At 36.3% G+C, this 23,059-nt stretch overlaps 1 protein-coding gene across 2 annotated transcripts in view; it reads left to right on the top strand.

Moving 5' to 3' along the window:
* The window catches only part of TMEM67 (transmembrane protein 67), a 67,596-nt gene that overhangs the window by 41,511 nt on the left and 3,026 nt on the right, over positions 1–23,059 (top strand). For both annotated transcript variants that reach the window (XM_006884591.1, XM_006884592.1), the window contains 11 exons: positions 1,783–1,839; positions 3,356–3,454; positions 4,854–4,952; positions 5,419–5,505; positions 7,422–7,521; positions 7,620–7,759; positions 9,811–9,951; positions 16,286–16,366; positions 16,786–16,902; positions 22,500–22,616; positions 22,720–22,824. In XM_006884591.1, coding sequence (XP_006884653.1) covers positions 1,783–1,839; positions 3,356–3,454; positions 4,854–4,952; positions 5,419–5,505; positions 7,422–7,521; positions 7,620–7,759; positions 9,811–9,951; positions 16,286–16,366; positions 16,786–16,902; positions 22,500–22,616; positions 22,720–22,824 — 1,143 coding nt within the window. The remainder of the gene's footprint in view (positions 1–1,782; positions 1,840–3,355; positions 3,455–4,853; positions 4,953–5,418; positions 5,506–7,421; positions 7,522–7,619; positions 7,760–9,810; positions 9,952–16,285; positions 16,367–16,785; positions 16,903–22,499; positions 22,617–22,719; positions 22,825–23,059) is intronic.

Here is a 23,059-nt window from a genome sequence, read left to right as displayed (position 1 = left end):
TCTGTTTATATCCTGTGCCCATTTTTCAATTGTATTATTTACCTTTATCTTGTTGTGGTGCTCAAGTATTTTATAAATTCTAGATATAAGTCCCTTACCTGACATGTCATTACCAAATACTTTTTCCCAGTCTGTGGCTTCCCTTTTTACCCTGTTGAAGTTTTTGTATGTGCATAGGGACTTTTCACTTTTCTTAAGTTAAGTTCCTGCCTGTCTCCATTGTTTTCTTCAGTGTCCTGTTTCACACCTACCATTTATTTTCAGCCAGTCCCATTGATGATCTCTTTCCTTGGCTTATATAGGCTCTTGGGTTGCTCCCTCTTAGAAACAAACTAAATCATCCAAAAACCCAAAATCTTCACTCAGTTTGACTAGCTTCCATGTATTAACTAGCTTTACTGTGCCTGTTGACTTTCCAGCGATCTATTCTTTCATCTTTTAAAGTCTGGCTTTTGGCACTTCGTTTCTTTGAAAACCTCTTTAGTGAAAGTTAATCATGACATTTACACGTAGTTGTTTTTGTTTAACTTGACATTTTTACAGGATTAAATACTGTGCTCATACCCTCCCCTTTCTTCATAAAAATCTTTATTCCGTGACCTTGATAAGGCTCAGAGTACTTGTTTTCTCTTGCTTCCCCCACTGCTAGTTCGCTCACTGTTTACAGGTCTTTTTTCCTCTTTCTGTTTTGTAGTGTAGTGGTATCCCTAAAACTCGTCTTCAACTCTTTGATTAATTTACCTTTAGGTATGATTATGAAATTGGCTCAAGATACTGCAGAGTTCACAGCTATTGTACATAGTTGCTGTGAGTTGCAGGTGACCTGACTGCACATAACAATGAAGATGACAACAACAGTTAACAATGTTAATCTAATTGCTAAATTTTTTTTTTATTAATTTTAATGAACGTTTACAGAGACTTAGGGTTTCCAGTCATTCATTGTTGCACTTTTCTCCCTGCCCACCACCTTCTCCCAATTCACTCTTCTCCTTGAAAAGTAAAAGAAAAACTCTTTCATTGTTATGCAATCCCTCCCGCCAAGTCCACTCTACTATGCAGCCTTCATTCCGGACTCCTATCATGATAATAATAACAACCAATCATATATCCCTTTTAAACAGCTCTCTCCCTCATCTGTTTCAATGCAGTATACATCATTCCTCCCATCTTTCTCTGTCTTCTGTCAACCCTGATGTCAGTCCTCTTTTACAACAGTGGCCCTATGCAATATTTGTCCTTTTGTGACTGAGATATTTCACTCAGCATAATGTCCTCCAGGGTTATCAGTTTTGCATAATATTTTATGATTTCCTTGTTTTTCAATGCGCATAGTATTCCATTGTGTGAATATAGCAGAGCTTATATCTCCATTCGTTTGTTGATGGGGACTTGGGTTGTTTCCAGCTCTTTGCTATTGTGAACAAAGCAGCAGTAAACATGGGTGTGCACTATTGCTAAATTTTTGATACATAAATCAATCACTTTCCTCAGTTGCAGAATTCTGCCAGAAAGTAAATGGCTGGTGTAACCTGAATTGCTATTAATAAGCCTAACTTAGTTTTTAATGAATGCTTCTTTCTTTAATGTGTGATACAAGATTTAAAATAAGCATAGATAACTCTCAAAAGCATATCCTTTTATATGTAAGTAAAGGTCAGCTCTAGTTACGGTGATAGTTAAAAAAATCATAAAATCCAACTGTAGAGATATTTTTATACTGAGAGCAGATGTATATTACCTAATTTCATTGTGTCCTGTTTGCTTTCTTTTAAATACCAGGTTTCTTTCTCAGTCAACTATGAGATGAATCAAGGGGAAGCAGAGGTCCAGACAGATGTGAGTTTCTTTTCTCTTGTTAAAATATTTGCAATGCATATTTAATTTTTTTTCTCCCCAGTATTAAGTGATCAGCAGTGAGTAGTCTCTTCATTTTAGTATAGTCCCGAAAGATGGTTGCCATCATTTCACACATGTTTAAATTTTAAAGCAGCAACAACAAAAGGCAGAACTGTTTGTGCAGGAAAATTGAAAAAAGTGCAGCAGTCCCTCATTTCCCATAATATTGACATCTTACATAACCATAATACAGTTATTACCGTGTCTCAGTGCCATCAAGACTTATGGCTAATCCTCCAGCATGTTTCTAAGGCTGAAACATGCATGGGAAGAGTTGTCCATCTTTCTCCATCAGAGCTGATGGTGGTTTTGGACTGCCAGAGAGTCATGGCCTTTGTGCTAAGAGCACAACTCCTTATAGACTGAGTCACTAGCTTTTTATATGGTATAATTCTCTACATACTGTTTTAATTTTGCCAGTTTCTTCACTATCATCATATTGTGTCTCCTCTAATCTGTGTCAGTTCCTCAGTTTTTGCTTCTTCTTCATGACCTTAACACTGGTGAAAGTACCAGTTAATTACTTTGTAGAATGGCCCCCAATTTGAATTTACTTCATATTTTACTATGATTAGTTTGAGTTAGTCTAATTTTGGCAAAGACTCTATAGAAGTATGTTGTGTCTCTCAGTATATAATATCAAGAAGTATGCTTTGCTATTGGTCCTGTTAACATTTATCTCATAGACAAAGTAGTATCTGTGGATTTCTCTACTGTTAATCCTCTGTTTGTAATTAATAAACATCTCCTGGGAAACATTTGGAAACTGCAGATAGCCTATTTTCTTGTTTTTCTTTTGCCCCATAATTTTAGCAGCCATCCATTACTGTTTGTTTATTTTTTAGACATTTGTTTATTTAGCAGCCATTTATTATTGTTTGTTTATTGTATTATTTATTATTATTTGTTTGATGGTGATTTTCTATTCCTGTCATTAATTTTATATTTATTCATTGGAATTCTTAGTAAGGAGAACCTGTCCCTTCTCCCCATTTATTCATTCAGTCAGTCTTCAAAATTTAAATGAACATATGGACACATAGATAACTTATTTTCTTTAAGCAGTTGTAATCCATTACTATCCTGTTTTCTCCCTCAGAATTGTCCCCTATTGAGCCACTGACAATTCCTTCACCCTAGCTCCTGTGTGCTTTCAACCTATTCCCCCACTTCCATCAATTCTTTTAGTACCAGGCTAATCAAAAAGTTGGTGGTTCGAGCCTACCAGCCTCTGTAGGAGAAAGATAAGGGGATTTTTCCCCCCCAAAAAATTTACAGCTTTGGAATCCCTATGGATCAATTCTACCTAGTCCTGTAGGTTCTCTATGATTTGGAACCATCTTGGTGGTAGTGGGTTTGGTTTTTGCTTTGACTCTTTATTTGCACTGGTTTTGAACATTTGCGAGATAAATTGGTTAAATTCTAAGATGCGCTATTTTTTTCTTGTTTTTTAAAGATTGCTTTGGGTGTGTTGGGTGGACTAGCTATTTTATTGTCTCTCTTGAAGACAGCGGGATGGAAGAGGCGTATTGGAAGTCCTTTGATTGATTTACAGGTATGATTTCAAGTATTTTTAAATTTTCATCTTAACTATTCTAGATTCTTCTCCCAAAAGTCAGCTAGAGACTTGAGTTTCTCTGGAGTTGAGGACGCGGAACCCTGTCGCTGGGATAGGGAATACATGCGCTCCTCATCCCTCCAGAATTGTTGTCTACCAGTCCACACTCACCAGTAATGCTGTTCTTATTTCTGCACATCTCCTCCAGCACTTGATATTTTTCTAGCCTTTCAGTTTTTACTTATGTAATGACTTAAAGTAGCATTTTGTTATTAATTTGTCTTCATTTCTTTAGTTCATCTCATGAACTGGTTACCATTTAGATTTCACTATCTGTGAATTGTTTGTATCTCTGGCCCATTTTTCTAGTAGATTTATAATTTTTTCTTGTTTGGTTGAAAGAGTTTCTTGTGTATTCTAAGTAGGAGACCTGTGTTAGTGAAGGAGCCCTAGTGGCACAGTTTATTGAATGTTGGACTGCTAACTGAAAGTTGACAGTTTCTGTCCACGAGCTATTTCTTGAGAGAGAATTGAGACCGTGTCCCATAAAGATTTGCAGCATTGGGAAACTGAGGAACCATTGTCCTCTGCCCTATAGGGCTTCTGCACGTTGGAACTGATTGATGTGATAACAGTTGGTTTAGACTTTTAAAATTATAATTACTTTTTTTTTAAATCTAAATGGCCCTTATGTTTAGAAGAATTTTTACATGGTCATATCTGAATTTTTTTATGTTATATGTCTTCAGGATCTTTTTTAAGGAAGACTTTTTTTGGTCACAAGATCACCAACTTATTCCCTTGAATTTTATTCTATTGACTATATTTCCCCTTTTTTGTACTTTCCTTCTTTAATCATCATATAGTGTATATATGTGTGTGTATATCTGTATGTATACATATATATTTATATTAAAAATTGCTGTTATCTGCTGTGTTCCAGGGGTTTTAAAAAACTTTAAATATATGGTTTATATATTACTTACAATAATTTTATGAATTTAGATTTTAATATGATTCATGTGGTGAAGTTGAGGCAGAGGTAAATTTTCTGGTCCTTTACTTTTCAAGAACTTGCTAGCATGTATTACCTTAATTTTTCTGAAGAACGTGAAGCAGACTGCATAATAATTTGTTTATATTATTTCTTGACCTGGAACCCTTTATGCTAAGGAAGGAAGTATGTGTTTGTGGGGAGGTGGGGACTTTAATTATTATTTGATATAATCTAGAAAGACTCCCTAGTAAATTGAACTTTTAAGATGGGTCATGTGTTTATATCATGATGAGTTTACTGAAAACTCATTGTGTAAGAAATTATGATATATTACTTAAAATAGTCATAAATGGAGTGAGTCTTTAATGTATTTAATAGCTGTAACTTTTTAAATTGCAGACGGTTATGAAATTCTTGGTGTACTATGCTGGTGATCTGGCCAATGTTTTCTTTATCATCACAACAGGAATGGGTCTTTACTGGCTTATTTTCTTCAAAGTAAGTGAATTTCTGAATTTAATCTAAATGCCAATACCTATAATAATAATAAATAAAATATATAATAATAACTATAGTTAGCTCTCTGTAACTGAACTGTTTTATTTTGGTGGTTTTTCTGTTCTTGAAGGAGCCCTGATGGCCCAATGGTTAAAGGGCTCAGCTGCTACCTGAAAGGTTATTGGTTCAACTCTATCAGCCCCTCTGTGGGAGAAAGACCTGACAGTGTGCCGTAGAAACCCTGTGAGGCTGTTTGTACTACTCTGTCATGTTAGAGCAGAGTTTAGGGCTGTTGTACAACAGGTCGCTATAAGTAGCAAGCGACTTGAGGGCACTTAACAACAACAACAACTGTGTTTATTAAATTCATCACTATCTTCCTGGTAGGTTTTTGTTTGTTTGTTTTACTATTTGTGCTGGGTCAAATGGCTATTTTGTCATATTAACAATGTAATTTTTACTTTAGGCACAGAAGTCTGTTTCTGTTTTCTTACCACTGCCAGTTCAGGAAGAACGTTTTATTACTTATGTGGGATGTGCTTTTGCACTGAAGGTAAGTTTTCAAAACATAGGTTGTTATTGTTATGTGCCATCAAGTGCAACTCCTAGCAACCCTATGAACTAAAGATCTGAACCCTATTCTATCCTGCACCATCCTCACACTTCCTGACACACAAGAACCCATTGCAGCAGTCACCATGTCAATCCACCTGGTTGAGGACCTTCCTCTCCTTCACCAACTCTCCACCCTTCCCAGCAACGTGTCCAAAGTATGTGAGGTGAAGCCTCATCATTCTTGCCTCCAAAGAGCACTCCGGGGCACCCTCTCCAAGACATATTTATTTGTTCTTTTGGTCATCCATGGGAGGCTCAGTGCTCTTCTCCAACACCAAGCTCACAAAGGAACACAGGTTACCAAATGTAAAAGATTTGCTTTAGGTTTTAGGTAAACTTAAAGCTCATTGCTATTGAGTTGAACTGACTCAGAGCTGACCCTCCAACAGATTTTTAGAAGCTGTAAATCAAAAAGGAGGAAATTGCCTCCACAGGAGCCACGGGCAGACTTGAGAGAGGCACTGCTTTGGGTTGGCAGCGCAGCCCTGTATGCACTGTGCCACCAGAGCTACCTTCATATGGAAAATCTTATTTGTAGCTATCACATTCTGAAAAAATTGTTTTCAAAGAAGCTGTAAATATGTTACTATTAACTTGATTTAGAGCTAATTTGATAGAAAGATAGTTGATCATGTGACTCTCTTTTTTAAAACTTGATGTCGCATTTGCAACAGGAGTAAAATGCTTTCAGGCATGAATTTTTTGAAGACAGATACCTAGGTCAAATGGTAAAAACGTGATTGTTTTCTGTTTCCAAGCTCCCTTCCAGTTCTTCCCGAGGTATCCCTTCCCCTTGCTTTCATGACCCTCAGCAGTGTATGTGAGAAGACTTTACCTGCTTTTTGTTTGTTTGTTTGTTTTTAATATGGAGTGCTTCACCAATCTGTGTGTCATCTTTGCACAGAGGCCAGGCCAATCTTCTTTTTTTCGTTTGAATTTTAGTCTACGTGCTGCTGAAGCGAGCACTTTACTTGCCCTTTAATAGCACTTACCACATTTCTTGTTTTTGCGTTTCCACTGAACTGAGTTCCGTAAGGAGAGACATCATCCTATGGTTAGGATTTTATCCTGTGTTTGATCAATAATGCATCTACTAGAAGGAATGCCTCAGAGTTTACATATACTATTTATCTTAGTTATATAATGTTTCTAGAACAGAGTACAAAACAGATTTCCATGTCTTTGACCATCAGAAGGTCCGAATCTGCCAGTGGCTATGCAGGAGAAACATGTGCAGGTGCCTCTTGTGTGATTTATAGCCTTAGAAACTCCATGGAGAGTCAACCGTGATTTGGTTCTGACTTGACAGCAATAAGTCAAGTTGAATTTGAACTATCAGACTATTAATATAAAGGAAAAGATGTGTTTTAAGAAAGCATTTAAAAAACAAAACAAAAATAACTTAGTACCATATATTTAAAAAACGACTGAGAGACATTCTTCTCCACCCCCCCCCTTGTTGTGTGACACCACCAACTGGCACAGGAGGAAATTACCTCTCCCCTCCTTCTCCAGCAGAGCATCTGGTGGATTAGAATCACATGCTGTTGGGATTGCAGGACAATTTCTTATCATTAGGTCACCAGAGGTCCCTCATGAGAACTTTTTAAAACCTAACTGCATATGGAAACCATAAGGAAGAAGTCAGTTTTGCCAAGCCTTCTGTTTGGAGAGCTAGTCTGTCTCCTACTTCCATATCCCTACCTTAAGAAAAGGTAAAAGGAACAGAGAATATATGTATGAAAATTTGGTGCATTTGAGGAAAATTATATATTCTTGTGGGTACAGAATGTTTATTTTAGGAAAAAGTAATATTATTTCATAAGCAGGTATTTTCTTGTTTGTCATTTCCAGGCTCTGCAATTTTTGCATAAACTCATATCCCAGATTACAGTAGATATATTCTTTATTGACTGGGAACGACCTAAGGGGAAAGTTCTTAAAGCTGTTGAAGGTAACTGGAATAATAATTTGTAGCAAAATTAATTTTTTGCATTTGTAGAATAAATAAGATGAAATAGTTTGACTTCTTTTTTTTCTCTGTCTAACCAGGTGAGGGTGGTGTACGGAGTGCTACTGTTCCTGTAAGCATATGGAGAACATATTTTGTAGCAAATGAGTGGAATGAAATTCAGACTGTGAGAAAAATTAACCCACTCTTTCAAGTACTTACTGTCATCTTCTTTTTAGAGGTATAAAATTATTTGATGATGTTATATACAGTAGACCTCATAAATACTAATAAAATTCCAGCTCAGTTTCATGAATACAGATGAGTTTTCTAAAGTTTAAAATAGTACTATCATGACTTTTTTATACAGCTTTCTATTAGATTCTTCTTGACTCTTTTAGCTTTTGCGGAATACTTTTACCTGGACTCCCTCCTACAGAGATAAGTCAGTAATTCTGATATGAGCACAGGCATATCTTTGAAAACATTCTCTCCTCCCTAACTTATATTTTTACTCCTGTATTAGAACCAATATTATACACGTGAAACATATGGGCAAATTATTGTTGAATATCAACTCTGGGTTGTGTACTGTGCTCAGAGCAGGAACCCATAGCTGAACAAATGGTCATGATTTGGTACATGTTAGGATACTTTTACAACCATCTGGCTACAGGTCTAAAGCTCAGAGGTTGAAGCCTGCAGGCTGCTTCATGGAAGAAAGAAGAGGCAGTCGCTTTTATGAAGATTTACAGCCTTGGAATCTCTGTGAGCGGTTCTCCCCTGTCTTTGTTATGAGTTGGAAATGACTTTATGGTAGGCTTTGCTTTGGGTTGCAGTTATTAAGGAGGGAGTGGTAAGACTAAACCGACTAAAACACAGTAATTGTTTTTATAGATGATGGGCATTTTAAAGAATTAGCTGCTTAAATAAAGTTCAGTATGAATTATTACCTCCTTACCTTGTGTTTGTGTATCTGCCTTCCTTGTTCCACCTAGGAGACTCCTTTTTGCCCTCTTTGCCCTTTCTTTTTTCCAACGAAGAGAAGATTGTTTATTTTTAAATATTTTGTTACTTAGTCCCTTGCAATACTTGCTATTCACAGTAACTCTGTCTACAAGAGAATGAAAAATGAAATACTACTGTGTCCTGGGTCATCCTCTTGATGGGCCACTTTGAATGAATGTTTTACATAAATGAAGGTGTACCTTAATATAAAACAAAAATCCTGAAGAGTATTTTAGAGAACTTTAAAAATTGTCACGTAAAACTATTAGGTATTATTGTCATGACAGGAGTCCAGAACGAAGGCTGCATAGTGGAGTGGACTTGGGGGGGGGGATTGTATAACAATGAAAGAATTTTACTTTTCAAAGAGAAGAGTGAACTGGGGGGGAGGTTGGGCAGGGAGAAAAGTGCAACAATGAATGAATGGAAATCCAAAGTCTCCTTAAAATTTAATTGAAATTAATAAAGAAGAGAAAAAAGGAAAGAAAGAAAGAAAGATAGTTTATAGTTAAGTAGATTTGGAAAACATTGAGTTGAATGAAGTCAGCTAGATTTCTTTACTATAAGATTTCAGAACTTTCACTGTAATATAGGTCGAGACATGAGGTTGGGATCAGGTCTTATGAAATTTATTTAACCATGGCTTCCTTTTAGCAGAAAAGATCTTCTATGAAAGAAATTTTAAAAAATAATGTTTGAGAAATGTAAAACCATTTAGCATTATGTCTAGCACATGCTAAATACTCATGAAATACTATCATTATTTAGGTAAATCACTAGTTTACCAAAGAAACTTTTAGTCTTTTGACAGAAATTGCTCTGTCCATGTGTATAAACAATAATATCTAACCTTTGATTACGTAGAAGAGAATCCCAAATGAATTAACTATGTAGATTGTTTAGACTATCTAACTATATACTTGATATTAAATACTTTTGAATTAAAATGCTGGATGTTGTTGTTCATGTTGTGTACCATAGAGTCAGAACTGACCCATAACTGACCCTCCTTCGGGTTTTCAGAGGCAGTTAATCACATGGGAGGAGATTGCCCATCCTCTCCCACAGAGCAGCTGGTGGCCTTGAACCACGTGCCTTATGGATTGCAGTGCAGCTTCTTGCCACTAGCCCACACTAGTTATGATTTTTATCTAGATGTTCTGTTGTTTGTATGAACTGAATGTTTCAAAGTGAAGAATGTAGAAGAGTGGCCCCTTTTCATTCTAGAGGAGCTCTCTTTAGCCACATCTGTTTAAATAGTATTTTTGTTTTCTTCTTATTCAGGTTGTGGGATTCAAGAACTTGGCATTGATGGATTCATCCTCTCATCTTTCCAGAAGCCCATCTAGCTACATAGCTCCTTACAGCCGCATTTTGAGATATGCAGTGTCTGCTGCTCTTTGGCTTGTCATTGGCATTATTCAGGTAAAAAGAGACTATTTATAAACCTGCTCACATACAAACTAACCTCCAATATCGATCAGATCCTAATTTAAGGAGCAGGAAGAATGTTGGAGCAAGAATGACAGAATAGTTAATAGTTAATTCTTCTATAGTGGTATAAGGCAGTAATCAGTTGCTTTACAGATTCATGTTACATGTCATCTTTATAATAACCCATAGTGACAAGTTATATTAATATACTCACTTTTTAAAAAAAATATGATCAGCTCATATGAAAGACTCATTGTTTTGATATACTGCCAGGGATGGCTAAGTTACCTTTCATATTTTCTTGTTCTTTTGAAATGTTATTTTCTGTTTACATTTGTGCATGCATCATAAGATCCCATTCATATCAGTGGTACTCCAGGGAAAAAAATATATTTGAAATGTTTACTGAAATTACTGAAACTAAGGCACATTTTTTCTGTGTCAGGACTCATGTAACAGTATCTTTTCTATGCTTCCTTTGACTTTTTCCTTTTTCCTCCCCTCTTTTAAAGCTAAAAAAAAAAAAAAGAAAAAGAAGCATAAAAGAGAAACAGTGTTCGAATTGCAAATTTAACTTTTTAAAAATTTTTTAGATTTTTGTATTTCTTTTTTAAAAAAAATAATTTTCATGAACATTTACAGAGATTTTGAATTTCCATTCATTCATTGCTGCACTTCTCCCTCCGCCCAGCCCTCCCGTCCGCCCAAGTTTGCTCCTCTCTTTTAAAAGTAAAAGAAACACTCCCTCCCTGGGACACAGTCCCCCCTGCAGCCCTCCCACTGCCCCAAGTACATTCCACTATGCAACCTTAATTGTGGACTCTTGTGATAACCATAATACCCTATCATATATCGCTTTTAAATTATTCACTCCCTCATCTGTTTCAGTGCAGTATACACAATTTATCCAGTTTTTCTCAGTCTTACCCCAACCTGATATCAGTCCCATTTTACAGCAAGCAAATTTAACTTTTTTTTTTTAATTATTATTTTGTGTGTGTGTGTGTCTGTGTACCGTCAGATCAGATCTGACTGGTACAGGAGGAGATTGTCCCTCCTTTCCCGGCAGAGCATCTGGTGGATTCGAACCATGCGCCTCTGGGATTGCAGTGCAGCTTCTTGCCACTAGGCCACCAGAGCTCCCCCAAATTTAACTTTTAGAGTCAACAAATGAAGGAACAAAGCACTAGTTAAATATCTTATAACCTATAAATATCTATAACAGCATATTGTTTTAATTTTTTTACACTTTTTTTGTGATTTGAGTGAAAATTTACAGAGCATATTGGTTTTCCACTGAACAGTTCATATGCATTTTATTTAATGACACTGGTTGCAATTTTGTAACAGCACTCTTCCTGAACCTTCTCTGTGATTCCCATTTCCTTGTGTCCTGCTTTCCTAGCCCTCTTTACCTGCTGATACTTATCCCTGGGCAAATACTGCCCTTTTGATCTCATACAGCTGATCTAAGGAGTTTGTTCCTTCTCTTGGGTCTATATGGAAGACTGGTAATGTTGGGTTATATGAAAGTTCTGTATTTAACTTTTTGAGGAACTGCTAAACTATTTTCCATAGTAGCTGTACTATTTTGCGTGCCTAGCATCAGTGGATGGGAATTCTAGTTGCTTTTCATCTTCTCTGACACCTGGAGTTTTCTAGTTTTTATAATTCACCTTACAGGCCTCTCTGCTGTTTAGCTGAAAGTTGAGCCACAGGGTACGTTCAGTTCTAGGCTTGAAAGGTGACTAAGGGTAGTAGTCTTAGGGGTTCCACCCATCTATAAAATTTATAGCCTGATTTTTTTCATTATTTTGATTTTTGTTCCCCATTTCCCTCCCGTCTCTCCAGGCTCTTCTATTGTGATATCTTTCAGAGTGGTCAGCATTGGTAGCTGGCTATCACCTGGTCCTTCTGTATGAGGCTAGTGGAGGCTCTGATTTGCATAGCCGTTATTCTCTCTCTCTCTCTCTTTTTTTTTTTTTTAATGTGTGTACCGTCAAATCGGATCTGAGTGGTACAGGAGGAGATTGTCCCTCCTTATTCAACAGAAGCCGTTATTCTCTTAAACTAATTGTTTCTTTGTTGTTAGATCCTGTCAAGTTGAGTACAACTAATAGTGGCCCTATGAACAGCAGACATGAACCCTGCCCTATCCTGTGCCATCCTCAATTTCTGGCATACTTGAATCCATTGCTTTAGTCTCTGTGTCAGTCTTTCTGATTGAGAGTCTTCCTCTTTCTTTATTCCTCCACCTTTCCAAGCATGATGTTCCTCATCAAGGAATATCCTCTCCTAGCAATATGCCCGAAGTATATGAGCCGAAGCTTTATCATCTGTCCCTCCAAGGAGCATTCTGCCTCCTCCTTCTTGAAGACATAGGTGTTTGTTCATTTGACAGGGGATAGTCACTACTCTTCTCCAGTACCACAGCACAAAGGCATCAATTCTTCTTCTGTCATCCTTACTCACTGTCCAGCTTTCAGAGGCATTCTTGTTGTGTACTGTTGAATCGAGACCGACCCATAGCTGACACTCTGGCAGGTTTTCAGAGGCAGTAAATTGCATGGGAGGAAATTGCCCATCCTTCTCTTGTGGAGCAGCTGGTGGGATTCAAACTGTGTCTGTGGGATTGCAGTGCAACTTCTTGCCACTAGGCCAACAGAACTTACTGCATAGCAAGTGATTAAAAAGACCATGGCCTGAATCAGGAGCACCTTAGTTGTCAAACTGACATCATTGCTCCTCAGTAATTTGGAGAGGTCCATGACAGCAGACTTATTTCCTTGAGTGTTGAATTTCCTCACTCTTCTTTGTTCTAGATTTTGTTGTTAAGTGTTATCAAGTTGCTTTTGACTCATAGTGACCCTATGTGCAGCAGCTCCAAATCCTGCTAACCACTAGTAAGCTTTGGTTTCTATTTGCCTTTTCATGAATGTGAAATCTTAATATTTTTCTTCAACTGACTTGTTTCATTTAGCATAGTGTTTACAAAGTTTACCACATTGTAGAGTGTATTGGAATGTCATTTCTCTTAATGAGTGATACTCAATTTATGTGCATACTGCCTTTTGTTTAACCATTTACTTGGTAATAGACATTTAGATTGTTTCCACTCCTTGGGCATAATATATAGTGCTGTGATGAATATTAGTATACAAGTTTCTGTTTTCATTCTTTTAATTCTTTTGAGTCTACACCTAGGACTGTGATTGATGAGTCATATGGAAATTCTGTGTTTGACTTATTGAGGAACTGCTAAACTATTTTCCATAGAAGTTTACAGTCCTACCAACAATGGATAGAAATCCTACTTTTTTTTCCTGATCCCCTTTAACACATATTCTGTTTTCTGTTTGCTACCGATTCAGCTGTGTTTTTTCTTTGACTTGTTCTTTTTAATGATTTTGTGTGTGTGCGCGCATGTGTGTGTGTGCGTACCATAAATCAGATCTGAATGGTACAAGAGGTGATTGTCCCTCCTCCAGCAGAGCAGCTGGTGAACCGCTCACCTCTGGACATACAGTACAGCTTCTTGCCACTAGGCCACCAGAGCTCACTTGATTTGTTCTTTTTATGTTGTTTTCCATTTCAACCATTCTGCTGCAGGTAGATAGAAAAATATAGATGCACTGGCCCTTTTTTCCTCACCAATAATTGGCTGCTCTAGATGGCTTTGAAATTCCAGAACACTTAATTTGTACTCATGCACAACCTGTACATGGACCAAGAAATAGTTATAAAACAAGACCCAAGAATTCTGCATAGTTTAAAATAGAGAAGTTGCATGTCACAGTTGTGTCCTTTCTCTGTACCTGTTCAGTCTATATGCTGAGCAGGTCATTGGAGAAACTGGACTATATGAGGAAGAATGCAGCATCAGGGTTGAAGGAAGAGTCATCAACTATTAATATTATGCAAATGACACAAGCTTGATTGCAAAAAGTGATGAAGACTTGAAGTACTTACTGCAGAAGATAAAGACTACAGCCTTCAATATGGATTATACCCTACCATCAGGAAAAGAAAAATCTTCACACTGGATCAGTAGGTAATATGATGGAGAAAAGATTAAAGTTGTCAATAATTTCATTTTACTTGGATCCACAAGGAACAGTGGTGGGAGCAGCAGTCAAGAAATTTAAAAGACATTGCTTTAAGAAAATCTGCTGTCAAAGACCTCTCCAATGTGCTTAAAGAACAGCATGTTAGTTTAAAGACTAAGGTGTTACTGATCCAAGCTATGGACTTTTCACTTGTTGTCTGTGCATCTGAAAGTTAGTAAATACGGATGACAGAAAATGGATTGATAATGTTGAACTGTGGTGCTGGAGGAGTACTCAATATCCCGTGGACTGCCAAAGGAACAAACAAGTCTGTTTTGGATGAGTGCAACCATCGTTCTCCTTAGAGGCAAGGATAGTGGAAAGTTGGTTTTAGATATTTGGGGCATATTGTCAGGAAAGGACATCATGCTTGGAAAGGTAGAGGGTGAATGTAATAGAGGAAGATCCTCGACAAGATGGATTGACACACAATAGCTGCAAAAGTGGGACTGAACATACCACAGACCTTGAACATGGAGCAGGACAAGGCAGTTTCGATGTGTTCATAGGTTCACTGTGAGTTATAGTCGTCTCAGTGGCCCCTAAGAACAATGTAGAGTCACTCATTTAATCATTCACATATTTGAATCCATTTTATGTACCAGGCACTGTTGTGAGTTTATGTTAACACATACAGTAACAAGAATAAGTTAAGGACTGTGACAGTGCTTTGAAGGAAATATGCAGGAAGATGAAAGAGAAAGTGAGGTGAGGGGTGTAGACATAAGGATTAGGAAAGCTGTAGAGACAGCTTTGGAAGCCTAGATGAGAAGAAAATCTGTACTACAAACTTAAAAAAAATTAAGACATTTATTTTTCTAGTGTTTTTATTAAATCTAAAACTCTTAAAACCATTTGAATACTTAATACAGTATCTTCACCTGAAATAGAATTTTGTCATTATTGTGTTCCATTGAGTTGGAGCCAACCATAGCTGACTCTCCAGTGGGTTTTCAGAGGATATAAATCAAATGAGAGGAGATTGTCAGTGTTTCCCCTGTGGAGCAGCTGGTGGATTTGAACCACATTCCTCTGAGTTAGCATCTCAACTCCTTACCTCTAAGCCACAAGAGCTCCCTTGAAATAGAATGCACCTCTCAAAAACTCATTGAGTTGGAACTGAAGCTCCAGTGAGTTTTCAGAGGATGTATATCACGTGGGAGGAGATTGCGCATCTTTCTCCAAAGGAGCAATTGGTGGATTTGACCCACCTGTTTTAGGGTTGACAAACATGACTTCTTATCCATTAGGCCACTAGCACTCCCTAGAATGCTCCTACTTTTCACTTACTGATAAATTGTTTATCTGATATTTCACATACATGACAACAGTAAAAACTGACTATTTTGCACATTAGTCATGTATGTCTGACAGTAATGGATGTAAGGTGAGAGTAATACTGGACGGGATGGTTAAGGTTATGTGGGAGTTTGGCTGAGCCATAATACTTAATCGTTTAGCAGTTATATAATGATGTAATTAGTGACCTGATGTAGTCATCTTCTATTTTCTTAGAACATTGATTTTCACATAATGGCTTGGTCTTTGGAACTTAACCATACTGGTAAATGAATAATGGGTGTATTCTTTTGATCTGCTATTGTGTCATAGGAGATTAATTTGAAAAGCAGAAACTTTTCTTATGCCTTCTGAAAGTGAAAACCAAAAACCCAGAGTCACTGTGTCAAGTCAGTTCTGACTCATGATAACTTTCCATTGGTATTCTGGAACAAAAACAACAACAACATAAATCTTTATGGAAGGAAGTTACCCATTTTTCCTCTCTCAGAACAGGTGCTTAATTTGAATCATCAAATATTTGGTTAGGAGTCCTCCACAAAATACACCATACTGCCAGGGTGGTATGTAATTCAGAGCATGAATGGAATTGAAGAACGAGATATAAATTTGATTATTAAAATACTGATTTTGTCAACATTTTTAAAGCTTTTCCCTGTCTTCCTCTATCTTATCTTATTTTATTTTAATGATACAGAAAAGGAAATAAAAATAATTGCCCTTACTAAATCTTAACATAGTTCTAAATATCTTATTTTGACAGAAGATTCAGAAATAACATGTAGGGTTTTATCACACAGGTGTTAGTAGAGTCTGTATTAATAGTTGGAACTTTTATTTTAAATTTTTAAGATACTGCATAATAACTGAAAGAAAATTAAAATTCTAAAAGTAAGTATGAACTTGGCTTAATGTTTCAGGTTACATTCTTTGCTGTTTTTTATGAGAGATTCATAGAAGATAAAATTCGACAGTTTGTTGATTTGTGCTGTATGAGCAATGTAAGTACTTTCTGATTTTGCCCTGTAACTGTTAGTTTCCCCTTTATAAAGGTCATGAATACATTGATTGGATTTTTAGCTTAATTGTCTATTGACTTAATTCTAGAGGCAGTTATAATTGGCTAGAAGTTAATACTTAATTACATTAGCTTTTTCCATCTGCAGTTTCTTAATTATGAGTTCCTTAAATCATCAAAGACTTCAACTCAAGATCCCTGGCAAATATTTCTATGTAAACTTAATTTATTCTTTTCTTAGACCATCTTTTCTATTTTACCTATATCAATGTTTTAAAAAGTTCTCTTATGAAAAATTCATTCCTCATGATTTAAGGAAAAAGAAAACAATTTCAAGAAAAACTTAATTTTTTTTTGCTTTTCAGGTTATCTGTTGATTGCCCTTTTCTTTTCTTTTCATAGATATCAGTGTTTCTTCTATCCCACAGATGTTTTGGGTATTATATTCATGGTAGATCAGTACATGGGCATGCAGATACTAATATGGAAGAAATGAATATGAATCTTAAAAGAGAAGCGGTATGGATTTTTTTTTAAATTTATTTTGTCTTTATGTTGGGAGATAGGTTTCTTTCTTAAGTTAGAATTTGTACTAATACTTAAAAAATAATTTTCTTTAGTCATTTTTTAATTGATCACTTTTGAAAGTTGTTTGGCTGTCAGCTTATTACACTGAATATTAATGAAGGGAAAAATGGAATTTTGTCTCACTGTTCCTATAGAACTATTTTAGAGAAAGCAAATAATTCTTGTGGAAAAATTCTTATACAGCAAAGTAGAAAGAACTTCAAGGTAGAAAAATCACCATTTTGTAACACGTAACAGATTAATGAACATAAACTGCAATCATAGATGTATGCTAAAACAATTCAGTGAATGTTGACAGGCAGCATTATAATGAAGGATTAGATTGGCTTAATCTAGATATACTGGATCAATCTTACTATAAGTAAAGAGGAGAAAATCGGACTTCCTAATATGAGGTAGTAGGAAATACAAACATCATAGCCTTGCTTAAGAAAATTGATCCTGAGTAGATCAAACATCTAAATTTAATCCATTATTATAGAAACTATGGGGATTAAAACTCATTACCAAAATTACTCACAGCAACCCTGAAGCGCTGGGTAGAATTATGACACAGGGTTTCCAATGCTGTAAATCTTTATGAAAGCACACTGCCCCGTTTTTCTCCCACAGAGTAACTGGTAGGTTCCAACTATTGACCTTCAGCTTAGAAACCAAATGTCTTAACCACAGTGCCACCAGACCGCCTTACAGTGAATTGTTGTTATTAATTTGTGTACTATTAAGTTTAAACCAGCCCATAGTTGACCCACCAGTGAGTTTTCAGAGGCAATTAATTGCATGGGGTGGGGAGGATTGTACATCTTTCTCCTATGGAACAGCTGGTGGATTTGAACCATGTGCCTTTGGGATTGCAACGTAGCTTCTTACCCCTCGACTATCAATTCTCTACAGTAGGTAAGAAGACAAATACTTTAGGGAAGTAATCGGTCAGAGTTAGAATGTAGGATTTCACAAATTTCTATTGTTTGACAAATGGACAAATACTTGTTTGCAACAGACCAATGGGATAGGGAAAAAAGGGATGGTGGTAATGGAGGAGAGCTGTTAGATAATGAGATGTAAAAAACAACACACTTCTATACACTGTGTGAACTTTGTATGTATCTTGATGCAGATAACAATTTTTAAAAGTTAGGAAATTGATTGGGTTAAATTTTCTATTTAAAAGAATGAATAGTTTTGTTATGTGTGATATTAACCTCAACTCAAGTCATTGCCATAGAGTTAGAACCAACTCATAGCTGACCCTCCAGTGGGTTTGCAGAGTCTGTAAATTGTACAGCAGGAGATTACCCTTCTTTCTCCAGCAGAATTTAGTGGCTTTGAACCGGCTACTTTTGGTTGGCATTGCAACCCTTTATTCAGTTGGCTGCCAGAGCTCTCCACCCAGATAGCAAGTTATTATTGTAAGGTGCTGTTGAATTGACTACAACTCACACTGACCCTATGATCTTAACCTTGTTTTGTGCAAAAAGAACCTTGCCATATCTTGCACCATCCTCATAATCTGTGATATGCTTGAGCCCATTGCTCCAGTCACCGTGTCAGTCCAACTTGTTGAGCATCTTCCCTTTTGTTAACCATCTACTTCCAAGTGATGTGTTGTGTTGTTGTATACTAGTCAGAACCAACTCAGCTAAGTCTCCAAAGGCTTTTTAGATGTAGTAATCACAAGGGAGGAGATTATTTAATCTTTCTACTGTGGAGAAGCTGGTGAATTTAAACCATGTGCCTTTCGGTTAGCATCACAACTCCTTACCACTAAGCCACCAGAGATCCCTCTCCAGATGACATGTTGTTGTTGTTTTTAGATGCGGTCACGTTGAGTATGGCTCATAGTGACCCTCCGAACAACAGATCTGACCCCTGTCCTGTCCTGTGCCAGCCTCATGATTTCCGACACACCCAAGCCCATTGCTGTAGTCATGTTCAGTCCATCTCATGGACAGTCTTCCTCTTTTTTGCTGATCTACTTCTTTTGCAAGGAATAGCCTCTCCTGGCAACATGACCAAAATATGTGAGACCAAGTTTCACCATCCTTGCCTCTAGGGAACACTCTGGTTGCACCTTCTCCAAGATTTATCTTTTTGTTCATTTGGCAGGAATATTCAGTATTCTTCTCCAAAACCACAACTCAAAAGCACCAATTCTTTTACAGTCATCCTTATTCACTGTCCACCTCTCAGATGCATGATAAGTGATTGAAAAGACCATATCCTGAATTGTGGAACTCTATAAGAAGCTGTGCTGAAATTCCATAGTCATGTAGTTCGAAGTTATCAGCTGCTTCACAGGAGAATAATGGGCAATCTCCTTCTGTGCAATTTCCTAACTGAAAACTCTCTGGAGGGTCAGCTGTGGGTTGGTTTCCACTTGAGAACACATAACAGCAGCAGCTTGGTCTGAATCAGATGCACCTTAGTCTTCAAACTGAACATTATTGCTCCTCAGTAATTTGGAGAGATCCCTGACAGCACATTTGCCCAATATACTATATCTGTTAGTCTCCTGACTGCTGGTTACAAGGGTTTTGATTGTAGATTCAAGTAAGATGACGTAATTAACAGTTAAAACCATTTCTCCATCTGTCATGATGTTGTCTGTTGGTCCATTAGTGATGATTTTTGTCTTATTGATGTTGAGATGTAATCCATATAGAAGGCTGTAATCCTTGATTCTCTGTAGTATTTCTAGGCCCCCTTACTTTTAACAAGCAAGGTTGTGTCATCTGCATAATGCAGGTTGATGAGTCTTCCTCCAATTCTGATACCATGTTCTTCATAGGGTCCAGCTTCTCAAATTATTATTTTTTAACTTGGTATTTCTTTTTATTATTATTAATTTTAATGAAAATTTACAGAGACTTTGGATTTCCATTCATTCATTGTTGCACTTTTCTTCCTAGCCCCCCACCCCCCAGTATACTTTTTTCTTTGAAAAGTAAAAGAAAAATTCTGTCATTGTTGACAGTTCTTATAACTGGTCTGCTACTACTAATCTTAGCAGAATAAATTATGAACATCCTATTACAGCATTGTACTTCAGGATTTTGTGGTTAGGTCAAATTATTTTCTAAGCATGCAGATTGAATAGATAGAGAGAAAGAATACCACTCTAAAGCAAACCTTTCCTGATTTTAAACCATGCTGTGTTCCCTTGCATTTGCACAACAGCTTTTTGATCTAAGTATAGGTTTCACATTCTTCTCAATACTAACCATAGTTTGTTATGATCCACACAATAACATGCCTTTGCATAGTCAATAAAACACAAATAGACAAGGGAGCTCTGGTAGCCTAATGGCAAGAAGCTGTGCTGCAATCCTGAAGGCACATAGTTCAAATTCACCAGATGCTATGCTGGAGAAGGAGGGGTGTTCTCCTCCTGTACCATTTGGATCTGGTTCAATGGTATACAGACACAGACAAATAATAAAATAAAAATTAAATAAAACACAAATAGACATACTTCTATGTCATTTATCCAAATGACATAGTGGTTATTTATGTTTAAAGTCCTTGTTAGCCACATCAAAACCCTCTTAACATCAAATCTGTCCCACTTCACTTCGTGGCAACCTTCCTTGTGGGTTGGAGGCTGTCAATCTTATGGGAGGGGTCTGCCTCATTTTTTCCCCTAAAAAAGAGCTTGTGATTGGACTGCCTGTGTTTTAACTTTAAAAACTTGAATTTTGAAATCATCTTAAGCCAGAGATATAAGACCAGATGAGTTTTGAGATGACATCAAGGATATAATCCATGAAGAGAACTAAAGGTCATTGCAGAGACAGAGGAGAAAGAAAAAACCCCAAAATGGATGTCAAAAGGTACTCTGAAAATTGCACCAGAACATTAAGAATCTAAAACAACAACAACAACAACAAAAGAGATCCTGAACAGAAGATTGCAAAGGGCAGCTTGAGAAGACAAAGCAAAGTGTTTATAATGAGATGTTCAGAGAGCTGGAATTGAAGAATAAAAAGGGAAGAAAACACGTAGGATTTTTATCAAGCTATAAGAACTGAAAAAAATCAAGTCTCTAGTTGCAATAGTAAGAGATGTTATGGCAAAATATTGAATGATCCAGAAACCATTAAAAGAAGGTAGAGGAATAAATTATTACTGAGCCAAAAAGAATTGACTGGCACTGAAATATTTTAGAAAGAAACATATGATCAAGAGCCAATAGTAATGAAAGAAGAAGTTCAAGCTCTGATGATGGCAAAAAATAAGGCTCCAGGAATTGATGAGATAAAACTGACATATTTCCACTAACCAATCCATGCCAGAAAATCTGGGGTACAGCTTTCTGGCCAACTCACTAGAAAAGATCCATATTTCTTCTCATTCCCAAGAAAGGTGATCCAACACAATGTGTAAATTATCAAACAATATCATTAATTTCACATGCAAGCAAAATATTATTGAAGGTAATTAAAAAATGGCTAGAACAGTACATTGACAGAACTGCCAGAAGTTCAGGCTGGATTTAGAAGAGGCCATGGCACCAAGGTTATCATTGCTGATGTCAGATACTGGCTGAATACAGAGAATACCAGAATAATGTCTATTTGTACTTTATTGACTTATGTGAAGGCATATGTGTGGATCATAACAAATTATGTCTAACATTGAGAACAGGCCTCCCAGAACACTCAATTGTGTTCATGCAAAAGCAGTATCTAGACAAAGAGGCAGTTGTGTAATAGAGCAAAGGAATACTGTATAGTTTAAAATTAAGAAAGGTGTGCATCAAGGTTGTATCCTTTCTCCATACTCATTCAGTTTGTAAGCTAAACAATCATTTGCGAAGCTGGACTCTATGAAGAAGAATGGCTCTTTAAGGTGCATAATGGCAGAAAAGTATGTAAAAACAGAAGGATGTGAAAAACATTGACTTAACTATGCATTAAAATCTTAGGTAAACTTTAACAGTTATAGAATTTGTTAGAATATAGTTTTATTTATTTGAACACATGATTTCTCAAGATATTTTCCTATTTGGTAGCTTATGCTTTTAGTTTGGGTTTTTCCTCAGAATATAATTTTAAATAAAAATTCAGAAAGCAATTTGATTGCAGTTTTGGACTGGAAATGAAAGTCTTAAATTACTTTTATCTGAGTATTGATTTCCCCCCCCCCTTTTTCCTCCTGTATCTCCATGTTTTATGAATTTTCTGCAATAGCATAGGTTTTTTAAAAATTTGAGGTGTAAAGAAATTGAGTACTTGTACACTTTATATGTAAATATATGGAAAACCAAAGTTTGTGTTTGTAGGTTAGAGTTTGACAAAGGAAGTTTTAAGCTAAGTCTTAAGACGATAGTTATAGAAAGGCTTCAGGTTTTTTGTTCATAGGGTCTCTATAGTTGTGCTTGACTCGACGGCAATCAACAACAGCTACAGAGTACATGAATAGGCTCAATGGAAGTAACAGAGGAAAACTAAAGAAAAGCTCTTGAGTTTGTTTGAGATTAGCAAAGTTTTCTTAATCTTGTTTTTAATTACAGTCTTTTGATTTTTCAGGAAAATTTGTGTAGCCAGAGAGGCTTGGTACCCAACACAGATGGTCAAACTTTTCAGATTGCAATTTCTAGCCAGATGAGACAACATTATGACAGAATTCATGAGACACTAACAACGGTTTGTATAAAGTACAATCAAGTATATTTTGTCAGTATTTCATGCTCTTTAAATACCAAGAATAAAAGCCATTCTGTTTATTCTTATTTCTTTCTTACATTAGAAAAATGGCCCTGCTAGATTGTTGAGCTCATCAGCAAGTACTTTTGAGCAGAGTATAAAAGCTTATCATGCTATGAATAAATTTCTTGGCTCCTTCATCGATCATGTATGTACCTCAACATCTGAAGCTAGGATCAGAATGCTATTTTTAAAAAGTTAAATGATAATGCTAATTATTTCTTTAATACATTAACTCAGTAGACTTAAAACTCTTTCTTAATACTTAGCAATGATAATATGGGGAAAGATTCATATTACATAATGATAGTAAGAAAGATTTTTGACCATTATTTATGATTACTAATAAGCATTGTTTATAATTATTATATAAGTAACATATA

The sequence above is a fragment of the Elephantulus edwardii genome, unplaced genomic scaffold (genome assembly GCF_000299155.1).
Source record: "Elephantulus edwardii isolate Elephantulus edwardi_28Jun2011 unplaced genomic scaffold, EleEdw1.0 scaffold00036, whole genome shotgun sequence".
Taxonomy (NCBI): Eukaryota; Metazoa; Chordata; class Mammalia; order Macroscelidea; family Macroscelididae; genus Elephantulus; species Elephantulus edwardii.
Note: the sequence above shows the minus strand (reverse complement) of the source record. Positions and strands in the feature narration are given on the sequence as shown.